General features: G+C 44.9%; 1 protein-coding gene across 2 annotated transcripts in view; it reads left to right on the top strand.

The window, feature by feature from the left end:
- Positions 1 to 20,656, top strand: part of lsamp (limbic system associated membrane protein) — a 298,199-nt gene that overhangs the window by 170,009 nt on the left and 107,534 nt on the right. Inside the window, exon 2 of one of the 2 annotated variants that reach the window (XM_040188937.2) lies at positions 13,671 to 13,749. In XM_040188937.2, coding sequence (XP_040044871.1) covers positions 13,671 to 13,749 — 79 coding nt within the window. Of the gene's footprint in view, positions 1 to 13,301; positions 13,750 to 20,656 lie in introns of those variants that run through there. The other variant, XM_040188929.2, reaches the window with a different exon arrangement.

The raw sequence follows: 20,656 nt of genomic DNA, 5'->3' as shown, positions 1-20,656 counted from the left end.
ACATGCCTGGCTCGTTAAGACAAAAAATTTATTCAGATCAATTATTCCACCACGGGAGAAAATAACACAGGCTGTGCAGCGTTTAATATTCTTTCTCATGACGCCTACACAAGACTTTGTCCTAGGAGACTGGAACAGTTAATAGATAAAGCAGAAATTGACCCCTGGAGCTTTCCAGCCGAAAGTCCATTCTTTCCAAATTTCCTCATAAATTGTGTGATTATATCCCAGGGGAATTTAATACTCCCTCGGAATTCACCAACTCTCTTACGAGGAGAAATAAATTACTCTGGAATATTCATCCGGTGGTTCATTATTTGCATTGTGATGTTAGACAGCCCTCGTTCATCGAGTGGGCTGTTTGCAGCACACTCGCCGTTCAAAACGTTCCCCGTCACATTTCTCAGATCTCTCTCGCTCTTTTTACTTCTAATTGTGCTGATGGTGATGTGGAGTGTCACCATCAGACAAAGCCAATTTCAGGCATTGCTGTTTTTGTCTGTTTTTTGTACCTTTTTTTTTTTTTTTGGATGACCCGCCCTTCTTTCCCTTTGTGTGATCAGAGCCTGGCAGCTTTAGAACTAGTCCGTCACGATCAGGGGTGACTGCCCACATCTCTGACTTTTAGCACTTTGCACATTTGAAAACTGGCTTAATTGGGGCCAAACTCTGTTGCTGTTGTCGACATAAAGAAACAAAGCGGAATACTGACATTTCCAGGTATAACTTCTCAGATTAAAGGTGAAAAGCAGCTTACAACAGTTTGATGGTGTTCAAACCGTGTTTGATGGGAACACACTGGTCTTTGTTGTCCTTCACATCGAGTTTGTCCTAATTTGAAACCCTCCACACAATATTTCAAATGAATGTCTGCATCTGAATCGTGTGTAAAGAGGTTTTTTTAAACATTCAGAATTATAGATAATAGGTTGCAGCAATATTTTCTGCATGCACATAGAGAAGACCTGCAGTGCCTCTTTAGATTTGTTCCATCGAGCTTATAATGCTCGGGGGAAATGGTGCCCACGGCATTCATGGAAATAAAGAAAAGCAATACTTATTTGTGAATGAATGATGTTTAAACACATGTTTGAATGTGTCATTTAATAATCCAGATAGGTTTTAACTCCTCAGGGCTCTTTTTCACGCTAAGGGAACTAACAGTGTGACGGTTCCTGCTACACACGCTAGTATCACCCAGTTGTAGTCGATCTCTGAAAAGGTGTCGTGCAATTCGGCGACACGTGACGTGTTGTGAGACCAGAGTTTTTATGTGAAATCAATATGGCATTAGCACGTTACTCTAATTCAGCTGAAAACCTTCTGTTCGCGCATTAGAGTCAGTGGATGAAGCACAGTCTGTAGTTTGGCATCGTAGCACTACTTATATATTATTAATCCTAAAGTAGTTACGGTTGCAAAGTGCTCAGCAGCGCACGCCGCACACTGCAGCACCAAGCTCGGCTCGCCGCCGTCCTCAGTCCATCCAACGGGCCGTCCAACAGGCCGTCCAACGGACGTACAAGCCGGGTCCCTCTGACTGAGTCTGGCCAAGGGATTTTCTACAAGAGGCTAGAATTACAATATCTGGCATCACAATTTTCAGCCACACAAAACTATTTTTAACTGCACTTTTTGTTTGCATCAACTTTTTTTGACTAAAAAATGAGTTTTTTCTTTTAAAGACAAATATTTTGTTTTATTTAGAATCTTCTTTACCTATTATAACATAGTTAACAAAAGGCTGGAAATATCAGTGAAACAAAGTGTCATGAAGCACTAACTCTAAAGCACGTTGTTAGAATCGAGCACCACAGCATCTAAGCATGCGAGATTTTGGTTGTTCCTTCTTGAAGGACAGCAGGAAGGAATTGATGAATACTTCTAACACTCTCATCTGAAAAGTGCCAACAAAATGTGCCCGTCAATCAAAGTCTGAGCTCTCTGTTTGTTGGAATTCAGAGTGACCCTGATGGAATCATGAAATATTAATTGCGTCAATCTCAAGCCAGAAACAAAAGCATCAGGGTCCAATTGTTGAATTGTGGTAGTGTGTGTGTGTGTGTGTGTGTGTGTGTGTGTGTGTGTGTGTGTGTGTGTGTGTGTGAGATGTGTGTCCTTTATAGATGCTGAAGCTTTTGTTCTAAGTAGAGATGTTGCGAAAGTGCAGAGGTTGAATTGCAGTTCATGAAAGTGATGAAGAGGATAAGCATCAAAAAATCAATCTGGTGGGAATCCTAAAACGTTAAACCAAATCCAGGCCGACGCATTTGAGGAGAGTAAATCCACACTAGGACGGTTTATCTCTCAAAGAATGCGAGAAAACTGTTCCCCCATCACTTCTCACAAACACACACCGCTATTACGCGCACACACCATTATGCTGCCATCTTACCGACGCTGCTTGGGGACTTGTAAGAGTCTTTACGGCGCAGGAAATGCAGTGCACGCGTTAAGTGTGAAGACGTTCCCGCTTTCTGTACTGCAGCGGATTTAAATTGCACCTTAAAAAAAGAAGAAAAAAAAATGAGATCAAAGTGCTGACTCGAAGGTTTAGTTTGTGGGTGTTTGCATCCACGTCCGATGAACCGGGTAGAAATTGCGGCCTCGCTTTTCTCAAACCACCCAAGGCTGCAAACGGCAATGAGCCCCACGCTGTCCACCCGCAAACCACTTACAGATGAACCGTCCTTTGAGCTGCAGTTCAGCCGTTTGATGGCCATCGCCAGCCTGATACCAGGTGTGTATTCTTATGTTTACAGTGACGCACGTGTTCAGCTGTCACTGAAACTCTATTTTCAGCCCCCTCCAGACGGCGTCCTGGCTTGCTTGTGCACGCGAGCGTGTCATTTACTCCCCGTGATTGCACATGACACAACATTTTGAGTTTTGTGCAACAGGGCAGCTCTGCCTTCTCTCCGCACGGAACGGCCGAGTCTCCATCTCTGCTGCATCAGCACTTTGGGATCAACGTTTACTTTGATTTCAAATTCTTCGTAGCTGTCAATTGCCCCTTTTTGCCAGCTGTCTATCAACAGGCGGACCAGCGATGTACCGTTGCAGCGCGGAGGATGGTCGAGTATGTGTGCGTCTGTTACTGCCCCGGCAATCACCTCTGGCTTCTACCTTAACAGACGGCTCCGGGTCGTTACGGCAGCTCCGGGAGTGACGAGCGATGCAGTGATGGATTGTGGGTGGTAGGACGCTCCTGTGAATGTGTGCGTGTCTGTGTGAATCAGGTCACCTGAACTCCCTCCTGACCTTCCCCAGTTTGCTCTACACCTCCTCCCTCCTTCTATCCATCCCTCCTGTGCAGCAGCTCCCTGCAAAGGTTATTATAGCAGCGGCGAGAGAAGCTGCAGCCCGTTTAAAAGTCACGCAGCGTTCACATGGCAAACACGGGCCACACTAAAAAAAAAGAAAATTTGATAACTTCAGAGGGATTAGGATATTACTGCACTGTTGCATTTAATCTTTTCAATTATAGTGCACCTGGCTAGACCACTGTACTTTATATTAACACTCAAGAGCCACACTGCAGTCTGTTCTTATCTTCTCTGTTTGCTTTCATTTGTCCTCATTGATAAGATCTCCTGGTGGAATTATATTCCACACTATGATCTAAATCTGCTTTTGTCTGTGACTGAAAATTCAGTTCATGGCTCAGTGCCGTCAAGTTTATTAGATGAACTAAGCGCACCTCCCAAACCTCGCCAGAAAACAAAGAGACATATTTAATGATAGTGGACATCATTTGTTGTTGTGCGCTTTGCAAATATTCTTATATGCAGGGATTTTTGGTATATTAGTTGAAAAAACAGCAATGGTAATAAAAGCACGATGTTCAAGCTACTTGCATTTCATATGAGGTCCCCCAAGGATCTGCACTTGGTCCTTTACTTTCCTCCACCTATACCTGTCGTCGACTAGAACCGATCCACTATTCTCTAGAAAGAGACTTGATGCATTTTAAAAAGTAATGGAAATATCAAAACAAAACTGGTTAAAATGTCCAGCTGCATTTTCCAATTATAGTCAATAAATCATAAACTGTAAAAGTGAGTGGCACAAAGGGAAAAAGATACTTGCGACGCCCCCATTCCAAGTGGAAAAGAGGTTGTTTCATCACAATAACAGACTTCAATATCTGTCCCATATGATCCTGGTTAACTGCAAATCTACTCCAGCACTATGACAATAAATCAGTTTGGACCACATCATGCAGTCGACTGGCTTTCACATGAGCACTTTCAAATCAATAAATAATATTTGGTTCAACATTGAAGTTCAATATGAAACTAAGGAATCAGGTATTCAAATTCCGCTCTCTATTGTCCCCTGATTCCGATCAATTCCCCTTCCTCTGACTTGCAGAAGTTCACTGATCTGAATAGCTGACAGTACGAACTACGCCAGCACCGCAAACCACGGCGTGTCGTACAAAGGGATCCGACCTGCTTTTGATGTCTCAATAATGGTAGAGATCATTTCATGAGATGTGGTTCGAATTCGTAGAACATTGCGTTGTGTAAACAGAGCAGAGAGGAGGGAAATCCGGAGCCTCGGGGGACGGGGGGCAGTGGTGGAAGAAGTACTAGGATCGTTTACTCGAAGGGTGAGTCAGCAATTCTGAGAGACTCTGTTGGTATTTAAACTCAAGACCTAAACAAATATCTCCCGATTTACCCCCTGCTCTCAATGCCTCACTCTTCCTACAATCATGACATTTATAGATTAATATATACATCGTTGTATGAGCAGCATACAAGATACATCTGATGAGATACAAAAATAAAAATAACCCTATTTTCTGTACCATTTAACGACTGATTTAGTATTTTCCTTATATGGAATACGGGAAACCCTGGTTTCACTGGGTCTCTGAAATTGAACACTGGGTTTAGAGGGGATGTGCCTCTTGGTGGAGCCTCTAACAAGTTCAGATGTCTGAAACATTTTTTCCCGAAGTTGTCACAAAGCAATTCATATGATTTTATAAGCCTTTCATGGTGCATTGCAGAAGTCTGTTTGAAGTGAGCTTACTGTATACCAAACTGTTTGGCCTTACTTTAGCAAATCCTTTGCCTTTTCATAATGCGGAACACACATACAGTAATTACAAGAGGGGGGGTTTCTCTGCTGGAGTGGCTTACGATGTCGCTTTGGATTTTTCCAACCTACTGAAATCCATTGGGAACAACATGAATTTCAGTCAACCGCAGCTGCTGTTCTTTGCGTAGGCCATTAAAGCCTAGAGAGGGGGATGTTTGATACCAAATGTTTGGAAAAAACTGGAACACTGAAGACCACAAATGACAAATTGGTCCTCCAGTTCTTAGTCAAGCCTCAGGCGAAGAAAACTGTCCTGTCGACTGTGATGTTAGCTGTGTTTGTAATAGAACACACATGTGAACAGAGTCAAACTCCATGCGTGCTTATATTTTAAAGCTATATGTTTGCACAAAAGTGTCTTTAAAGGACGCTTGGATGGTAAAGTGGTTGCTGTAGAAGGATTGCATTGATGTTGCCCGTGGAGGGTAGCTGATATATGAAGGTGGGGACGATCCCTCGGGGGCTGTTTGCCGCTGTGCCCAGAGGCCGCTGGCTCGTCAGCCCCTTTGCATTACACACTTACCCTGTAATTCACCAGAGACGTTCGTGTCAGGGGAGGTTTAGAGAGAAGATTCCAGTTTAAACGATATTATTAGATAAGAAATAAGGATATCATGGCAAGAAATGAAGCCCCTGCAGCTTCTCTTCACCACCTAATAAGCAATTCAAAGTTTTCAGTTGGGTTGTTGTTGACTTTTGCAGCTTTGGGCAATTCCTTCTCCCTTAATTATTTCCGCTACCCCTTGAACAATGAAGACGATGAGGGCAATGAAATAAAATATGACTGGGAGAAAACTGTAAGGAAGAAGGAGATGAGGAAGGATGAGTCACCGGGGAGGAATAAAGTGAGAAATCTGCAAACAGCCCACAATTACTGTGTCTTCTTGTCCATGGCTTTTTAATTAGGAGAACAGAGGGAGAATGCAGATTAAAGGGCAGAGCCTGCAGATACGCCTGTGGGGTCTCCACTCCTCAGAGAGAATCACACCCAGGGAATCGCCCTGGTCATACAAAACAATGACGGGGGGGTCTATATTATTCATCTCAGCAAGTGAGAAACACAAGAGGCTGCAAGAGCAAAAAAGGATGCAGTAAATTCGAGTGGGGGTGGAGAGGTTGTTTAAGAGCATTTTCGAATTTGTGCATGTATGTGCACGTGTTTATTCACTTCCTGAGGGCCCTTTTACATGTGTAGTTTTGGTTCAGCTTACAGAGACTCTTGCGTGGGTTTTGAGCAATTCTACCCAATTACTCGTGGATTAAATGCTTTTTAGCACTAACTCGCCGCCTGTTCAGTGGCCAATTCCATGCAATGTTATTTAGCCTTTCACCTTCTAATGGGACTGCTGGGCTGTGACCACTTGGCAGGAAATAGCAGTGCTGTAAGAACAAGCTTGCTGTGTTTGCATCCATAATATGTCATGTTTTTACAGGTTGATTAAAAGAAATCACACCTTTAAGAGCTGTTATTGATTCCGTTCAAATTAGTACATTGCTGTGTGCAGAATAAATCAAAACAAAAAGGTCAGATAAGTTAAATTCCGGCAAGTTTTTGAGCTACTTATACGTGTTAAAGTAACTGCTATAAGAATCATATCCGTTGCATATTCAAAGTGCTGCCTCTGGCTGCTGTGGGATCAATACACAGACCTGCTAGAGGAAAGTATAATTCAGTTGGAGCTGCACCATGAATTAATAAACTGGGAGTTTCCAAGGAACCTTAGAGGGTTTACTGTGCATCTGGGTGTTACTTCCTTTGCATCTCTTGAAGTTTACAGAATGTAATTAAAAAAAGTAAATCTGTGCATGAATGAGGCGATGTCATACCTTTGCTTTTCATTTATGCCGTCAGTCATCGGCCGTGTGGCGCGTGCGCACACTCTGAACGTCCTAATTAGTCGCACGTAATTTAGCAGATGCGTCACACAGACGGACAGAAACTAAAGTAAAGAGTGTGCACGTGATGGTTTGCATGGATTCACTTTCACACGAGCTCCTTCGGTCTGTCAGGCTGCACGGGCTTCTGCGAGGAATTCATCTGGTTGCCCTGCAGGTTTTCATCTTGAACATTACTGCTGCAGGTAAACCAATCCTCTGCAGCCCGGCCGCTCCACGCCCGACCTCTCTCTAATAGAACTGCATACCAAGAGGTGGGGATTGGAGGGGGGGGTGACCCTTGGGGGCTAACTCGGAGCAATCCGTTTGCAAGAAGATTGTGGAGATGTTGGGTGGTGCAGGCGGAGGTCAAACGTTTTGCCAATAAACAGATGCGGTGTGACTCACGGTTGGATTGGATTTTAGAAGCAGGAGCATCGCCAGTTCAACCCGTAGATGCAATTTACCTCCTTTTTATCACGGAATATATTATGAGAGGGAAGGAGTGACAGGACCAATTCATAAATACCTTTCACACGATGGGATGATTCTCTATTGACGCACAATGCAAACTTGTGGCATTTTGACGAGCATTTTGTATACGTTCTCTGGAATAGAAGGAGATTCCTCAAAGATGCCACCAGGTGCAGGGTGCAGCACGTGGATCACTGCCCCTCAAGAGAATATTGTTGCTCAGAGAGATTATTGAGGCTCTCGCTCATCTTAAAACCGCAACTCATTAACGAAATGTTTGGCTTTACCGCCGCAGATCCGAGTTTGAGCTCCTTGCGGTTTGGGAGGCAGCGTGAAATGAGGCTCTGGAACATGTCAGCTTTTGGCAAAGCACCTATTGATGGAATGTTTGAGGCTGTGAGAAAAACCAAACAGGAAACATGAACGCGCTGTTCACAATTCACACGAACCAGCTCACAGTTTGGCTCAAATAAAAACACAACACAGCTGCAGTGCAATTACTCATCAGCTTACACACGGGACACACAGGCTTTGGAGCTCTTCGTTCCAGCTTAGTGTGTCCTTCCAAGTGTGTCCAAGTATAAGCAGGCTTCTCAGGACACACAGAACGCACTGTGATGTTAATCTAAGATTTTCTATCTATCCTTCATTAACCAAAGTGCTTCGTTCCAAAGTTTTGCGGTGCTTTGTTTCCTGCTGATGGAGAGAAAGACGGAAGGGCAGCGAGAGGCTTCAGGCCAAGTGTGTGTGTGCGTGTGTGTTTGCGTGTTGGAGGCGATAGTGCTGAGCATGTGCTGGGTATCCTCTTTCCTCCACATCGTGCATTTTGCCGTCACGGCAGAGCTTTTTTGATAAGAATGCCGGGCCAAATTCTGCACTCTTTTTTTTTTTTTTTTTTTTACAAAGAGAAGAAAACTCATCGTCTTTTTGATCTCTTGTCTCAGTGCATTTGTTCCACACACATGCACACGCTCTTATCGCAGGCGTGTCACCTGTCTGTATGTATCTATGTGTGTGTGTGTGTGTGCGGGGCAGCTTACTCTTGTTTAAACAGCAGAATTTTTGGCTCATTGATCCTTTAATCTCAGGACGGAACAGAGGAGCGTTTGTTTTCATGCAGAGGTGAGATTGTGCACTGTGGAGGTGGATGAAGAGTCAGAATCCCATTATAGATGCTCCTCTCGTTGGAACTTTTCTCAGTTTGTGTTTCATAGACCAAAATGGCTCCGGGAGAAAGTAAAATCCACAGTGGCACACACTGACGCATGCTTAGTGAAAATGACATAAACTCCTATAGACAATGTGTTTAGGGACAAGTAAAGAAACAAATCCATGCTTTACAATAAATAAAGTTGTAAATTCACAAGAAACAAGTTGGATATTTTCTCAGATTAAAGTGGGACATTCAGGAAAACAGAGATTATAGAACAAATGTATATTCAGAGTCAGAGGCAGAGATTTTTGGGGAAAACTACAGAGAGAAATATTCAGCTTGGTCACTGCAGCTCGGTCAGCTAAATGAGAGGAAAATACTGTTTTAGAAATGACTTGTATATATATATATATATATATTTATATACACCCACAGGGAACTTCTCATTCCAGAACACGTCGCGTCCGAGTGGCAGCGCGCTGCTCCAGCCGTCGGTGGGGGAAAATGTACCGAGGGGAGTCGGGGCGAGGAGCCGTGGCCGGCCAGCAGGCAGATTGTGCTCCACTTTCCCTTTTGCCTCGGCGAGGTTCGCCGTTGACCTTTTGCACATCGGCACAATCCGCTGCGCGCTCGCAACATGTTGGGTTTGACCCGCCGAAATGAGGTGAAAGCCTTTTGGTGCTTTGCTGCATCAGCGTGTGAGCAGGCAACTCGCTGTGACGTTGCCAATTACCCCAAATAAGAGGAATAGGTCGATCACGTCACGTGGATGATGTGGTTTTCTTCGTATGTGATAAGACTGATTAGAGGATATTACACTCTTAAATATTTCACCGTAAATTAACGCTATTTTACTGGCAGCAAGGACGGAGGGAATTTACCGTTATTTTACGGTATAATACCATAAATGTTTTTACACTATGTTACCGTAAAATGGAATACTGTATGTTACCGTAAGCTTGAACCAATTTTACTGTGAATTAACTGCAATTTACTGGCAGTCGACGCTAGTAACTTACTGTTTTATTTACACTGCCCTACCGTAATTTACGGTATGTTGTCGTATATTGGATTACAGTTTGTTACCATATGATTACTGTTTTTGTGTATTAAATACCAGAATGTTACCGTTTACTTATAACTGTATACTTTTGCATTTTATTCTCCACAAATTAAAGAAAGACAACCAAATTCATATCGGTCATAGTGGTTGGAGTTTATTAGATGCCTTTAAGACAAAAAATTTAGGCCTTTGTAACCAAGAACAAAACATAAAATACGCCGCATGTATACAATAATAAAAAAATGAATCATGAAATCATAAGGAACAAGGTAAACTAACTGCAGCAATACGCTATGGAACACTTTCAATCGACCGCGGCAAACGGCTGGCGTCCTTAATCCAGTGCCTCTGTAAAACAAACCAAAATTAAATATTTAGAAACACTGTCATTGGTAAAATATTAAAATTACAAAGTTGAGGAAGACAACAAGATGTAAGGAAGTTGAATGTTAATCATGAAGGTAAATAACACTTACTGACGTTATTTGGAGAGACGAGGCAATGAGAAACTCCTCCGATGATGAACTGCACAGGTGTTCTGGATGAACTGAGATTACGTGTGACGTCACGTTCAGGAGCAGTCGGTCACGATTAACACTCTAATGACTTTTAGGTAATGAACACTTTGAATAATACAAATATTTATAATCTTTACATTCTGGCCACTGAAACGACAGCGAAGGCGGCGCATGGGATAGGGAGGGTGTGCTGTGCAGCACAAGGTCTGTGGTTCGAATCCTGGCTGCTCCCTGTGCCAAGTTGAAGAGTCACTGAGCAAGACACCTAACCCCCAATTACTCCACATACAATTATGTCAAACCATGGGCGTTGTGGATAAAAGTGACAGCGGCATGTGTAGTAATGTCCTGTAGGTCAAAGTCATCATCGTATCTCATGAGATATTATGATGATTTACAGGACCTGTTTTTCAGTGGCTGACATGGGCTTCCGTACATTAACCTACAACAGATGTAGATGGATTGTGATTCACTGCACTTGTATGTGTATTTCCACCACTTCATAAAATATATGTAACATGCAGTTGAATTACGGTAGTCTGCTATTATTGTAAATTGACAGCTGTAACTGTTTATTCATGACATTGGCTGTTAATTTACAATTAAGGGATGAAAATGTAACTGTATGTTAGTTATTATGACATACTGTAAGATACCGTTAGAAATGCACCGTTAATTTACAGCAATTTGTTACAGTGTAGATGGATTTCTGAAACACTTTGGGTTTCACTCGGCAACCAAGGCCGATGGATCTTAATAAATGATGTTCTGTGCTCATAGCTAATACGAGTAAACATCCAAGAATCAACAGTACTTGACCTTGAAGGTTTGTTTGACTTTGTGAACCTCTTTTCTTGCAATGCATGCTGGTAATGTACTGCAGACGGAGGCACCATGGACGTGACAAATGCAAAACCAATTTACCTCCCGGTAGAAATGTGTCCTACTGTGGTTTCTTATATCGGCTTTTAACTGCTTAACTGCTGATCTTGAACATTTTAGGATTGTACTTTTTTGTGAGGGTGGGGGGGGGGGGGGGGGGGGGTCATTGCGGGAGATCAATTCATTCAATGTCAAACAACTTTCTTAACTTAGTTTAATTAACATCAAAATTCAATTTACTACACAATCCACCAAGGAAGCTTTGACTGAAACACGAATGGATGACGAGAGAAAACAGCAAAGTGATGAAATTCTGGCAGGGATGATGAATCCAGATGATACTGATGAAAGTCACGGGCGGTGTTATGAGACAATCTGAAGCCTCGTAATCTGTGGTTACGTCTCTTGTTCAAGACGAACCCTGCCGATGTCGTTCTGGATCCCACAGGGTCGGCTTTGGATTTAGCAGGAACATGAGAGGAACCAACGGCTCTGCTTCGTTTGATATTTGTGAGCGATGGCTGAACTGAGGTCATGGAAATGAAGCCATGTACGTCTGTTTCTTCCTTTCTCATGGGCCGCGCCGAGAAAGTGGCGGCACTTGGTGAAACGGATAAATAAAATCCCTTTGTTGTAGCTGCCCTTTGACACGCACCTCGCCTCTAACAAATCTAGGAAACACACGCAGGTTTCAATCCAGCCTCTAGCCGGCATACTTTATGACGCAGTTTGCCACGCGTGAAGCAGAGACAACATTTCTGATTTTATCACGTTAGCCTCTTGTGTGTTTCAATAAAACCGCCTGCCGCTGTGACCCTCGCTTCCAGATAACAGATTATGTTCCGCTTTCTCTCACAAAAAAAAGTTAGTCGTCTTTTTACCGTTTTTATATCATCATTGTGTTTTAGTTTGTGTCTTCTGTTCATTTCGCTGTCAGCTGTGGAGTGTTTGAGAAGTGTCCAATGCTAACCGCCAACCAGCCACGTTGGTACTGGCGCGTTAACCCCGTGCCCCTTCGCCGGCGTGCCGATGACCCCTCCGTCTTGCAGCCCGCAGGACGCCTGCGTGTTCAGATTCGTCCTAACTACGCGCAGGCCACTTTGTCACATCGGCGATGAGCGTTTCCAACAGAAGATGCAGCCGTTCCTGTACACAGCCCCTCGTCCGTGGCCTGGTGCATGTGCTCTTTCATGAACTGTGCAATATTGGAGATAGTCTGTTCAAGCAGTGTTTGCTCTGATCTGGTGCTTAGAATCTGCTGATGCTGGAAATAAGGCTCAACAACACCGGCTCACACTGTTTTAATCGGGCCGCCGATGCTGAGAACAGGATTACTGAACGCTGCACGTGCGCCAGAACAATTGCACTGTGTTGAGAGTTAAGTGGGTGGGGGCGGCTGTGGGTGGGGGGGGTCACGGTCATTCTACCATCGAGTCCATCCACGGTGCTAATGACAAAACAAAAATGTGACCACTTTTCTCGTCGGTATTAATGCGTTTCCTGAATCAAATAAAACGCTCAGTGCACCGACTTCATTGTTACTCCGCAGTTCATCGAGCACGTTGCGGAATGAGCGTTAGATCACGGCTAATAATAATAAGTAATAAATAAATAACAAGCCAGTACTTTATTGGCAAGTGGTGAATTGATGAGCTCCTTTTGTATTCACATTTCCGTTGAATTGGAAAGACGCTCAGCTTCAAAACGCGTCTCCTCGCTGTGGTTGGAAGTGGATGTAATTGCGTCCGTGAGACGAGAGGTGATTATGTCTGGTTAAGCTGAACTTCTGCCTGGTCACAGAGTGTTTGCGCTCCTGCTCTTTTTCCACTCGATTAATTTTCGGCTGTAGAGGGTAAACATGGAAAATGTTCAGAAAGTAGATAATAAAACATGTCATGTAGATGTTTCTGAAACCATTTTTTACAAAACTCTAGACTTAGTTAAGTGTGTGTTGCACATCACAGTTTGTTTGATGACCAATGGTGACCATATATATATATATATATATATATATATATATATATATAGACCTGTGGTTGTTCTCTTGGGCCACTTCATTGTTGTGTGTCCTGACACACAGAAACCTATATTTTCCTTACTTACTTACTTCAGCCAGTGGTTCTGTCCTCCTGCACTAGTTACTGAATTGTCTTACTGAAAGGAACCTCAGGTGGTGCTGTTGTCCTGACAACCATTAAAGGGAGATTCACTGCGAGTCGACTGTATAATCAGAGAGAGGGAGAGAGAGAGAGAGGGGGGGAGGAGGGAGAGAGACTGAACGGAAGCCTGCCTCTCTCCATCGCAGTAGGTGTCTGTTCCGTCCCTTTACGCAGAGAGCATTACGCATCAGTGGACGACTCACGCGCGACTGCGGACGTTTCCGTCCTGAAAGTATTCAAGGGACCCCGTAGCATTGCATTGGACCTACAGGGCATCCCGCGTTGTCTGGACACACTCTTTTTTTTATTTCAACCCTTGGATCTATAGCAGCCGAGAAGCGCGCGCCTGTGCTTTACGATGCAAGTCGGACGCAAATCGTGTTGGAGGCAATTGCAGGCTTCTTTTTTCAGACTGCTGTGTCTCATCCCCACAGGATTCCCCGTCCGGAGTGTGGACATGCAGCGGCCCAGCGACAACATCACCATCCGCCAGGGCGACACGGCGGTCATACGGTAAGAGTCACGTCCCCAACTTTCCTCCTTCCTCCGCTTCTCCCCGCGGACTGCGCATCGCCCCGCTGCCGCGCGTCGCAGCAGCCAAGGCGGTTGAGGATTGAGTATTGTATTTGCCCAGCAATAAACACACCTTTTTTCGCACGTTTTTTGGATGAGTTTACTTTGTCAGGTTTACAACTTTTATTTCGGAAAACAGTCCTGACTGAAAATAAGTATAAAAACCCGTTTGTGGCAATAATTTGAGTTCCATATTCGTTATATCCTAATTCCCACATGATGGAATTAAGTAGGCTTTATTTTTCGCAGTGACCTGGCATCCTTCTTCTCAGGGGGGGGGGGGGTTACTTGATTGGAGCGAAGAGCTTAAACGCGCCTTCTCTGACATGACGCACGGGCCCCCCGGAGCAGCGGTCACCCGGAGCTCCACTTTCTCTCCACCTCATTCACACGGCTGGATGAAGCCAAGTGCGTCACGGTTCTTACAGGGAGATCCAGTCTGTGAGTGGATCGATGTCGAACACGAGCTGCGCGGGATCAGATCAGAGGACGCTGCGAGGAGGCTGTTTTGGGGAAGGATGGGGTGCACGTGCAGGCAAAGGGCCGTCGGTGTCGGGAATTTGACTCCGCCGCCCCCGTGAGACGCAAAGCTCCGCTCTCCAAATCCCGTTACGCGCGGTCCGTTGGCGTGCCCGCATCTGTCTGCGTGCGTGCGCGTCCCACTTAATCGCGTCCCAGACAACGCAAGCTGTCAACTCTCTGGCACTGACATGCTGGCGGGCAGATGTCCGCCGTCACGTGATCCGAGCCATGTGTTCGTGGGAGGCTGGATGAATATGAGGGACTTAAATATGGGCTGTTCATCTTCCACACGGCGCTCTGCCTCCTGCCATTTACCCCCCAATGCAATGCACTGCAGCTGAGTCCGGGGGTATAATGAACACTTTGAACCGCGTTGATGCTCCATCCTCTCCCCCACTCCCCCTCTATCCTCTCCCCACTTCCGTGGCTTATTTACAGCAGCCCACCTCGCCTAATGAGTGCTCCAACACTGAAGGAATAAATACCTTTACTGGTTCCGACAACCAGGTGCCATTCATCCAGGGACCCCCGCTGATCGAATTACTCAACTGACTGTTGAACTCGAGGGGTCACAGCTATTAGTTTCACTTCTTCCCAATCCAATTGACAGCGTCTTTTGATATATTCAGTCGTCCAGTCCGTCGTCTCCTTCGGATGCGGAGGCCGGCTTGGTACTCAGCCGGAGCCCAATCCGATTCCCCGTCCCGGTGAGAGCACCAAGTCTTCTCTGTCACCGCCATCGCTGACTAAACAATCCTTGAATAATTATCCGGTTATCACTCAGGAAGCGCCATTGATCATTAGATGTCCATAAAGGATCCTGTTGTTGATCAGTGTTATATATATTTTCAGCAATGAGCCCTGTGGCTCCATTGCCATTTTTCACACCCAGTCCCCACCTGACAAATTGGAAATATGTGTGTGGGGGGGCGTGAGGGCCCAAATGTGAGAACGTAGCTCCTGGAGGCGTGTGGGCTGGTCATTTTTTTGCGAGCCACACAGTGTATCCGATCCCATAAGCTGAGGTTTTGTGAAGGCTGAGGGGATATTGGCGACCGGGGGGGGGGCGTAATAAGGCCCGTACTGCTCCAGTGGAGGCCGGCGCTGCAGTCCTGACATTCAGGGCGTAAAGGGAGAGATGCATGATGGGGAAACCGCATGTGGCCAAACAACCAGTGTGACAGAACACACAGCAGCTGGCCCCGCTGGTGAAATGAGAAGGCCATTCATTGTATTGTTTTACCAGGGGTCGGGGACTGTTTAATACATAAGCCAATCTTTTCCCGTCATGCTTTACGCTTTCAGATATGCAGCACTGGTGTGGCTCAATGTGCAAGTGTAATGGATTCATGTAGGTCATGGCTATGTAATGTTTGCTTTATGCGTTGCGTGGTACAGGAGCATAATGCGCTGCACGTCATGTTGTAAATACTCCAAACGTCTTGATTTGTTGTGACCGGCCGCCGAACCGCAGCCATCTTTCCTCCGCACGTTGTGACAGAACAGAAGCTCGTTTCCCCCCTCAGAATCTATCCAGAGTGAGAATCCACCAAACGTATTAACAGATATCTGCAGCCGAAGCCAGTGAGGGGGAAGAGCATTGAAACCTAAATTGATTTTCACTAACTTGTCTAACAAGACTGAGCTGCAGTGACAACGTGTTCTCCTTCAACCCAGCGTGAGATGAAAAGATTTAGTTGCACTTAAATTTTGGAGTCCTTTGCCTGAAATGATCATCATCGAGTTTGATGGCCGTCGCTATTGTTGACTTACTTGGATCAACACATTCACTTTTAGCGCGGACTCATCTGACTCGCGGTATGTTTTGGGATTGAACATTAGCACCAAAAAACTGGTTGAGCCTGATCTCCAAAACCCGTTCGTAAAAATGTACACGAAAATCTTACGAATCTTACGAAGATACAAATTCGTAGTGATACATACGAAATAAATACAGACTGGCAACCGATGACGTCACCCTATTCAAAGTGAATGTTAGGTGTGAAGGGTAAGGATGTAAAATAAATGTGTTATGATTGATTTTTAGCGAGAAATCAATTGTAAGAATAGAATACTAACCCTCAAAAAATCCAACATGGCGGAGAGACGTTCACTCAAGGGGCGTGTTTAACCACCGGCAGTTAGTATGTATTGTTACGAATTTCTATGTCAAATATTTCGTATACATTTTTACGAACAGGTTTTGGAGATCACGTTGCTTTTAAAATCTGGTTTCCTGTAAAGTCTTAGGGTGGTCTTGTGTGACGGGCTGAGAAGACGCCAGCATGGCACATCCTAACTTCTGTAGCATTGTAATGCTCTGGTATTCATTCTGCGGATTACAGACCACCAGGCACTCATGTTCGTCCCCAGGCTGGGTTTTCTTCAAGAACATCTGTATCTTCTTGAAGAAACATTTGCCCTGGAAAGCGTTACCATGAGCTCTAGCACAATAAATCTACGCCCGGGTCCCAGCCGCCGTGTTTCAGACCAACGACATTTAGGCCACGGAAAAACATCCCCTTATTTTCAAACACTTTTTATTATTTATTTTTTCTACGGATGATGGCAACAAGTGAATTTAAACTTCTCATCTTCAGCAACTCACAACATCATCCCGAGGAGAACCAGAAACGTTTCTTCAAGCGATATCCGAGTCACAATAGTTTACTTTTTAATAGCTCTTTGGTCCCTCACTATTATGCAGTTGCCTTAAGCGGCATGGTAGCAATGTCAGGCAAAGCCCTGATAATTGACAATTTCTTATTAAAGCATTAACGGCACAGTCTCTGTGATTGCTCCCCTCTGGGTCAATTATCTGCACTTTGACAATCCACCCGGCCCGGCTTGTCACATTGAGGGAAGACGATTCTGCAGGATCTTCATCAAACAGAAGCGCAGAACTCTGCCTTTTAATTTGAGTCCGCCTGCCACGTGTGTGGAATGTGCCTCCGGCGCCACGTTACACGTGACGTACGTCTAATCCAAAGAAAGTCCGAGACCATTCGTAACGTCTGAGAATATAATTATCCCCATTTGGATTATTAAAACTGAACCGTTGAACTCTGAAGGCTGATGGTTCTGCAAGTGATGCAGCGCCGGCCGCGCTGCAAAGAACATGCGCGTGCACACACACACACACACACACACACACACACACACACACACACGTGTTCCAATGCTGTCACATTCGGTTTGATGGATGTTACGGAGACGCTGTGCATATTCGTTTTCACAGACAGGACAAGGATTGGGTAAGGTGATGCTGTGTGCAATGTACTCCAGGCTGGACTCCAAAAAAAAACAGATCAATTTCGGGATTTCCGGGCAGAGAGCGAGAGTGCAACATAATTTGGGCTGTCCGGACCCCCGGGGGGGGCCTCTATATTTCTCAGTATTTCTCAGTCCATCTATCTCTCCATCGCCCCCCCCCCCCCCCCCCCTCCCCTACTTTGGCTTTTATCGCCGCCATTGAACGGTCCAGCTGTGCTGCCTTGACCCGACTCACAGAACCAACGCGAATTCAGACGAGGGGGAAGAGAGGTTTGTGTGGGGGCGGAGTTTATTGTCGAGGATGATTAAAGGGAAAAATTGTAAAAGGGATGAATGATGGCTGAAGAGCCCTCACCAGGAGAGAGAGATAGAGAGAGTGTGATGGGTAGAATTAGAGTGGGAGGGGGGGGGGGGGGGCTGGGACACAGTATTAGTACAATCAGCACAGTAATCCCTTCTGTTCCAGCCGGGGCCGGCGTAGGATTTTCAAAACAATTTCATTTTCACTCATGATGCCGCAGTGGGAGAGCTGAGTGGCTGCCAGTCGGGTCATTATCATCTTGTCCCCATTTTGGGCTTGGGACAGAACGGAGGTGGGAGGGGAGGAACCTTTGGGGACATCTAGCTTTGGTTGATATCTTGCCAATTGTGCAAAGTTTGGTGGGGGCTTTTTGTAACAGCTGTGAGTAATCACAAGTTCCAGAGGCTTTCATCTCGGTCGGCAGGATCTGAATAATGGCCCCGCGGAGTCGGTGTGAAGTCTTTTGACTTTTGGCAGAGGAACAGAGCTCCGACGCTCTCATCTGAAGCACGCTGTCCATTTGGGTTCAGTGGGCTTTCTAGGCCTCTTTCAAAGGTCCACCACCAGATGTGCTTTCAGCTTTTAGTTTGATGTTTGTGGATTTGTGCTCAAAAAAAAAAACCACAATCCCGGGACCCTTTGAGCTCTTCATTATGTGTTTACAATGCTGCCCTGTGAATAACCCAAGCAAGCGAGTCCAGTACTTTAAAATGTTCTTTCGATTCAACCCGGTGCGTCTCCCTAAAAGCAATTCCACTCCATTTCATCCTTTGCCCGGGCTTTTGTTCGGCGCGCCAGACTTCCCTTAAGTGCATATTTAAACTACTCAGCAATTTCTCACATACCTATAGGCGGTGTCCGTAGGAGCGGAGGAGTGTTCTTATTGCACTCAGACCTTGAAATGTCAAGAGTGTTACAGAGCTGCAGCAGCAAACGCATTCTCCCTCCCTCAAATACCCTCGGCTTGACCCTACGGCGCTCCTCGTAGCCCCCCTGCGTTGGCTCCGGACGTGGCGCCGGGCCCCTTTCTACTCGTTGCACGCAAAGTGTCATTTCAACATAAACTCCACAGTAAGTCCGTTTTTAGAGTCTGTCGGCGGTGAATTGACTGACTGATTGACTCAAGGGACCAAACGATGATGTTATAGTTTAGATTTTGCACGTGAGAACAACAGCGGGATGCCGGACCAAAAAAAGTCCTGATTTTAACCGGCGATACTGGACGACATTAAAAGTGATACAAGGTTGGCTGTAGATTGGAATGGAAAAGTTCCAGGTGGTTTGAATCCATCCCATCGTGTGCGGTGAGTCACATACCGACGACACGTCTTGTGTTCACCCAGGATTTGTCAGTGGAATGGAGCTGCCATCTTCGGCTGCCAGCTAGTTTTAGCGCCGTTACTGGCGCGCCATCATGATTGATGACAAAATGAGTGCACTGCTTAAAAAAAAAAAAAAAAAAAAAAGCACGAGCGCCTGCACTTACACTTCCATTAACCAATCTGTTTGAGGCAATTCATCTGTTACCCAACAGCCGAGAGAACAAAGCAGGAATTTTAACCATAGTTTGAAAAAGTGACGGGGACACTTTTGACATCGCCGAGATGAAATGGGACAAATGAGTAGAGTGAGTTAATCAGGGTTAAGTTTGGTTTAGCTGGGACTGTGTCAGTCAGGATGAATTCAAATTAAAGCTGAACGTGGGCTTCAGCTGGGACGACGCCCCTGACGCTGCAGCTGTAAATCCACACGGCTTTACAGCAGATTAGAGGCCTGCAGTAAGTATGGCCCCCCCCGGATGAGCACACTCATTGTTTACCTCCCGTCTCTTCCAAGATCAGCAGAAATCTGCCTGCTGACCCACTGACACGAGGTGGCGTCACGCTGTGATGATAGATGTGTGGCTCCAGAGAAAAAGGCGATGTCATCAGCGGATGAAGGGGCTCATTTGGGCAAAGCTGCAGCGAAATCATGTACAGGGACTGTCTCGTTTACACGTCTGAATTACTCAGACATCCAACTCGAGATGGTCAGCAGTTTTCTCATGATTGGTTTCCCACTGTGATTTATAGGAAGAATTACCAAATATTTCTAAATGAGTCAGGCTTTTTACATTTGAAGTTTTTGCATCTTCTCCTTATTATTTGATTTGTGCTTCTTAAACCAAAAGGGGATATGACAGACCAAACATTGACTTTATATGACTATATATATATAAATAGGCCATATTCATGACATTTATTTGCTAAAACAGTGCAAACAACAGCTACAATCCGGACAGAAGCCACAGTTTCACCCCTCATGTATTAACATGTTGCACTGCTCTATTAAAAACAATGAAATCATTCATATTATTACTGTTTTTGTTAATATCACTTTTACTTTATACATTGTTTTTCCAGAAATACATTATTGGTGACATTATTAATATTGTTATCCATGTAATGGTTGTTACTTATTAGTTGTAGTACCAGTTGCAGTATACACAAATAATGAGCCTTTCAAACTCTCCCACTGCTGTTCAATGCCATGGTTTGTGTAATTTAATATGTTAACAGGTGTTTGTGGTAAATCAGCATTGGATCCTAAAGTTACAATTAAGCAGTATTTAGATATTACGTTCCCATGCCGGGGTGGGAAAGTGTGTATTTATTTATTTAGTGCGAGAAAAAAACAACTCATTTGACTAACTTAATCTTAAAGTTATGAGCTTTTATTTTTAAAAGGAGAGCATAAATATTCAGAGAAAAC

Source organism: Gasterosteus aculeatus, chromosome 1, assembly GCF_964276395.1.
Source record: "Gasterosteus aculeatus chromosome 1, fGasAcu3.hap1.1, whole genome shotgun sequence".
In the NCBI taxonomy this organism is placed as follows: Eukaryota; Metazoa; Chordata; class Actinopteri; order Perciformes; family Gasterosteidae; genus Gasterosteus; species Gasterosteus aculeatus.
Note: the sequence above shows the minus strand (reverse complement) of the source record. Positions and strands in the feature narration are given on the sequence as shown.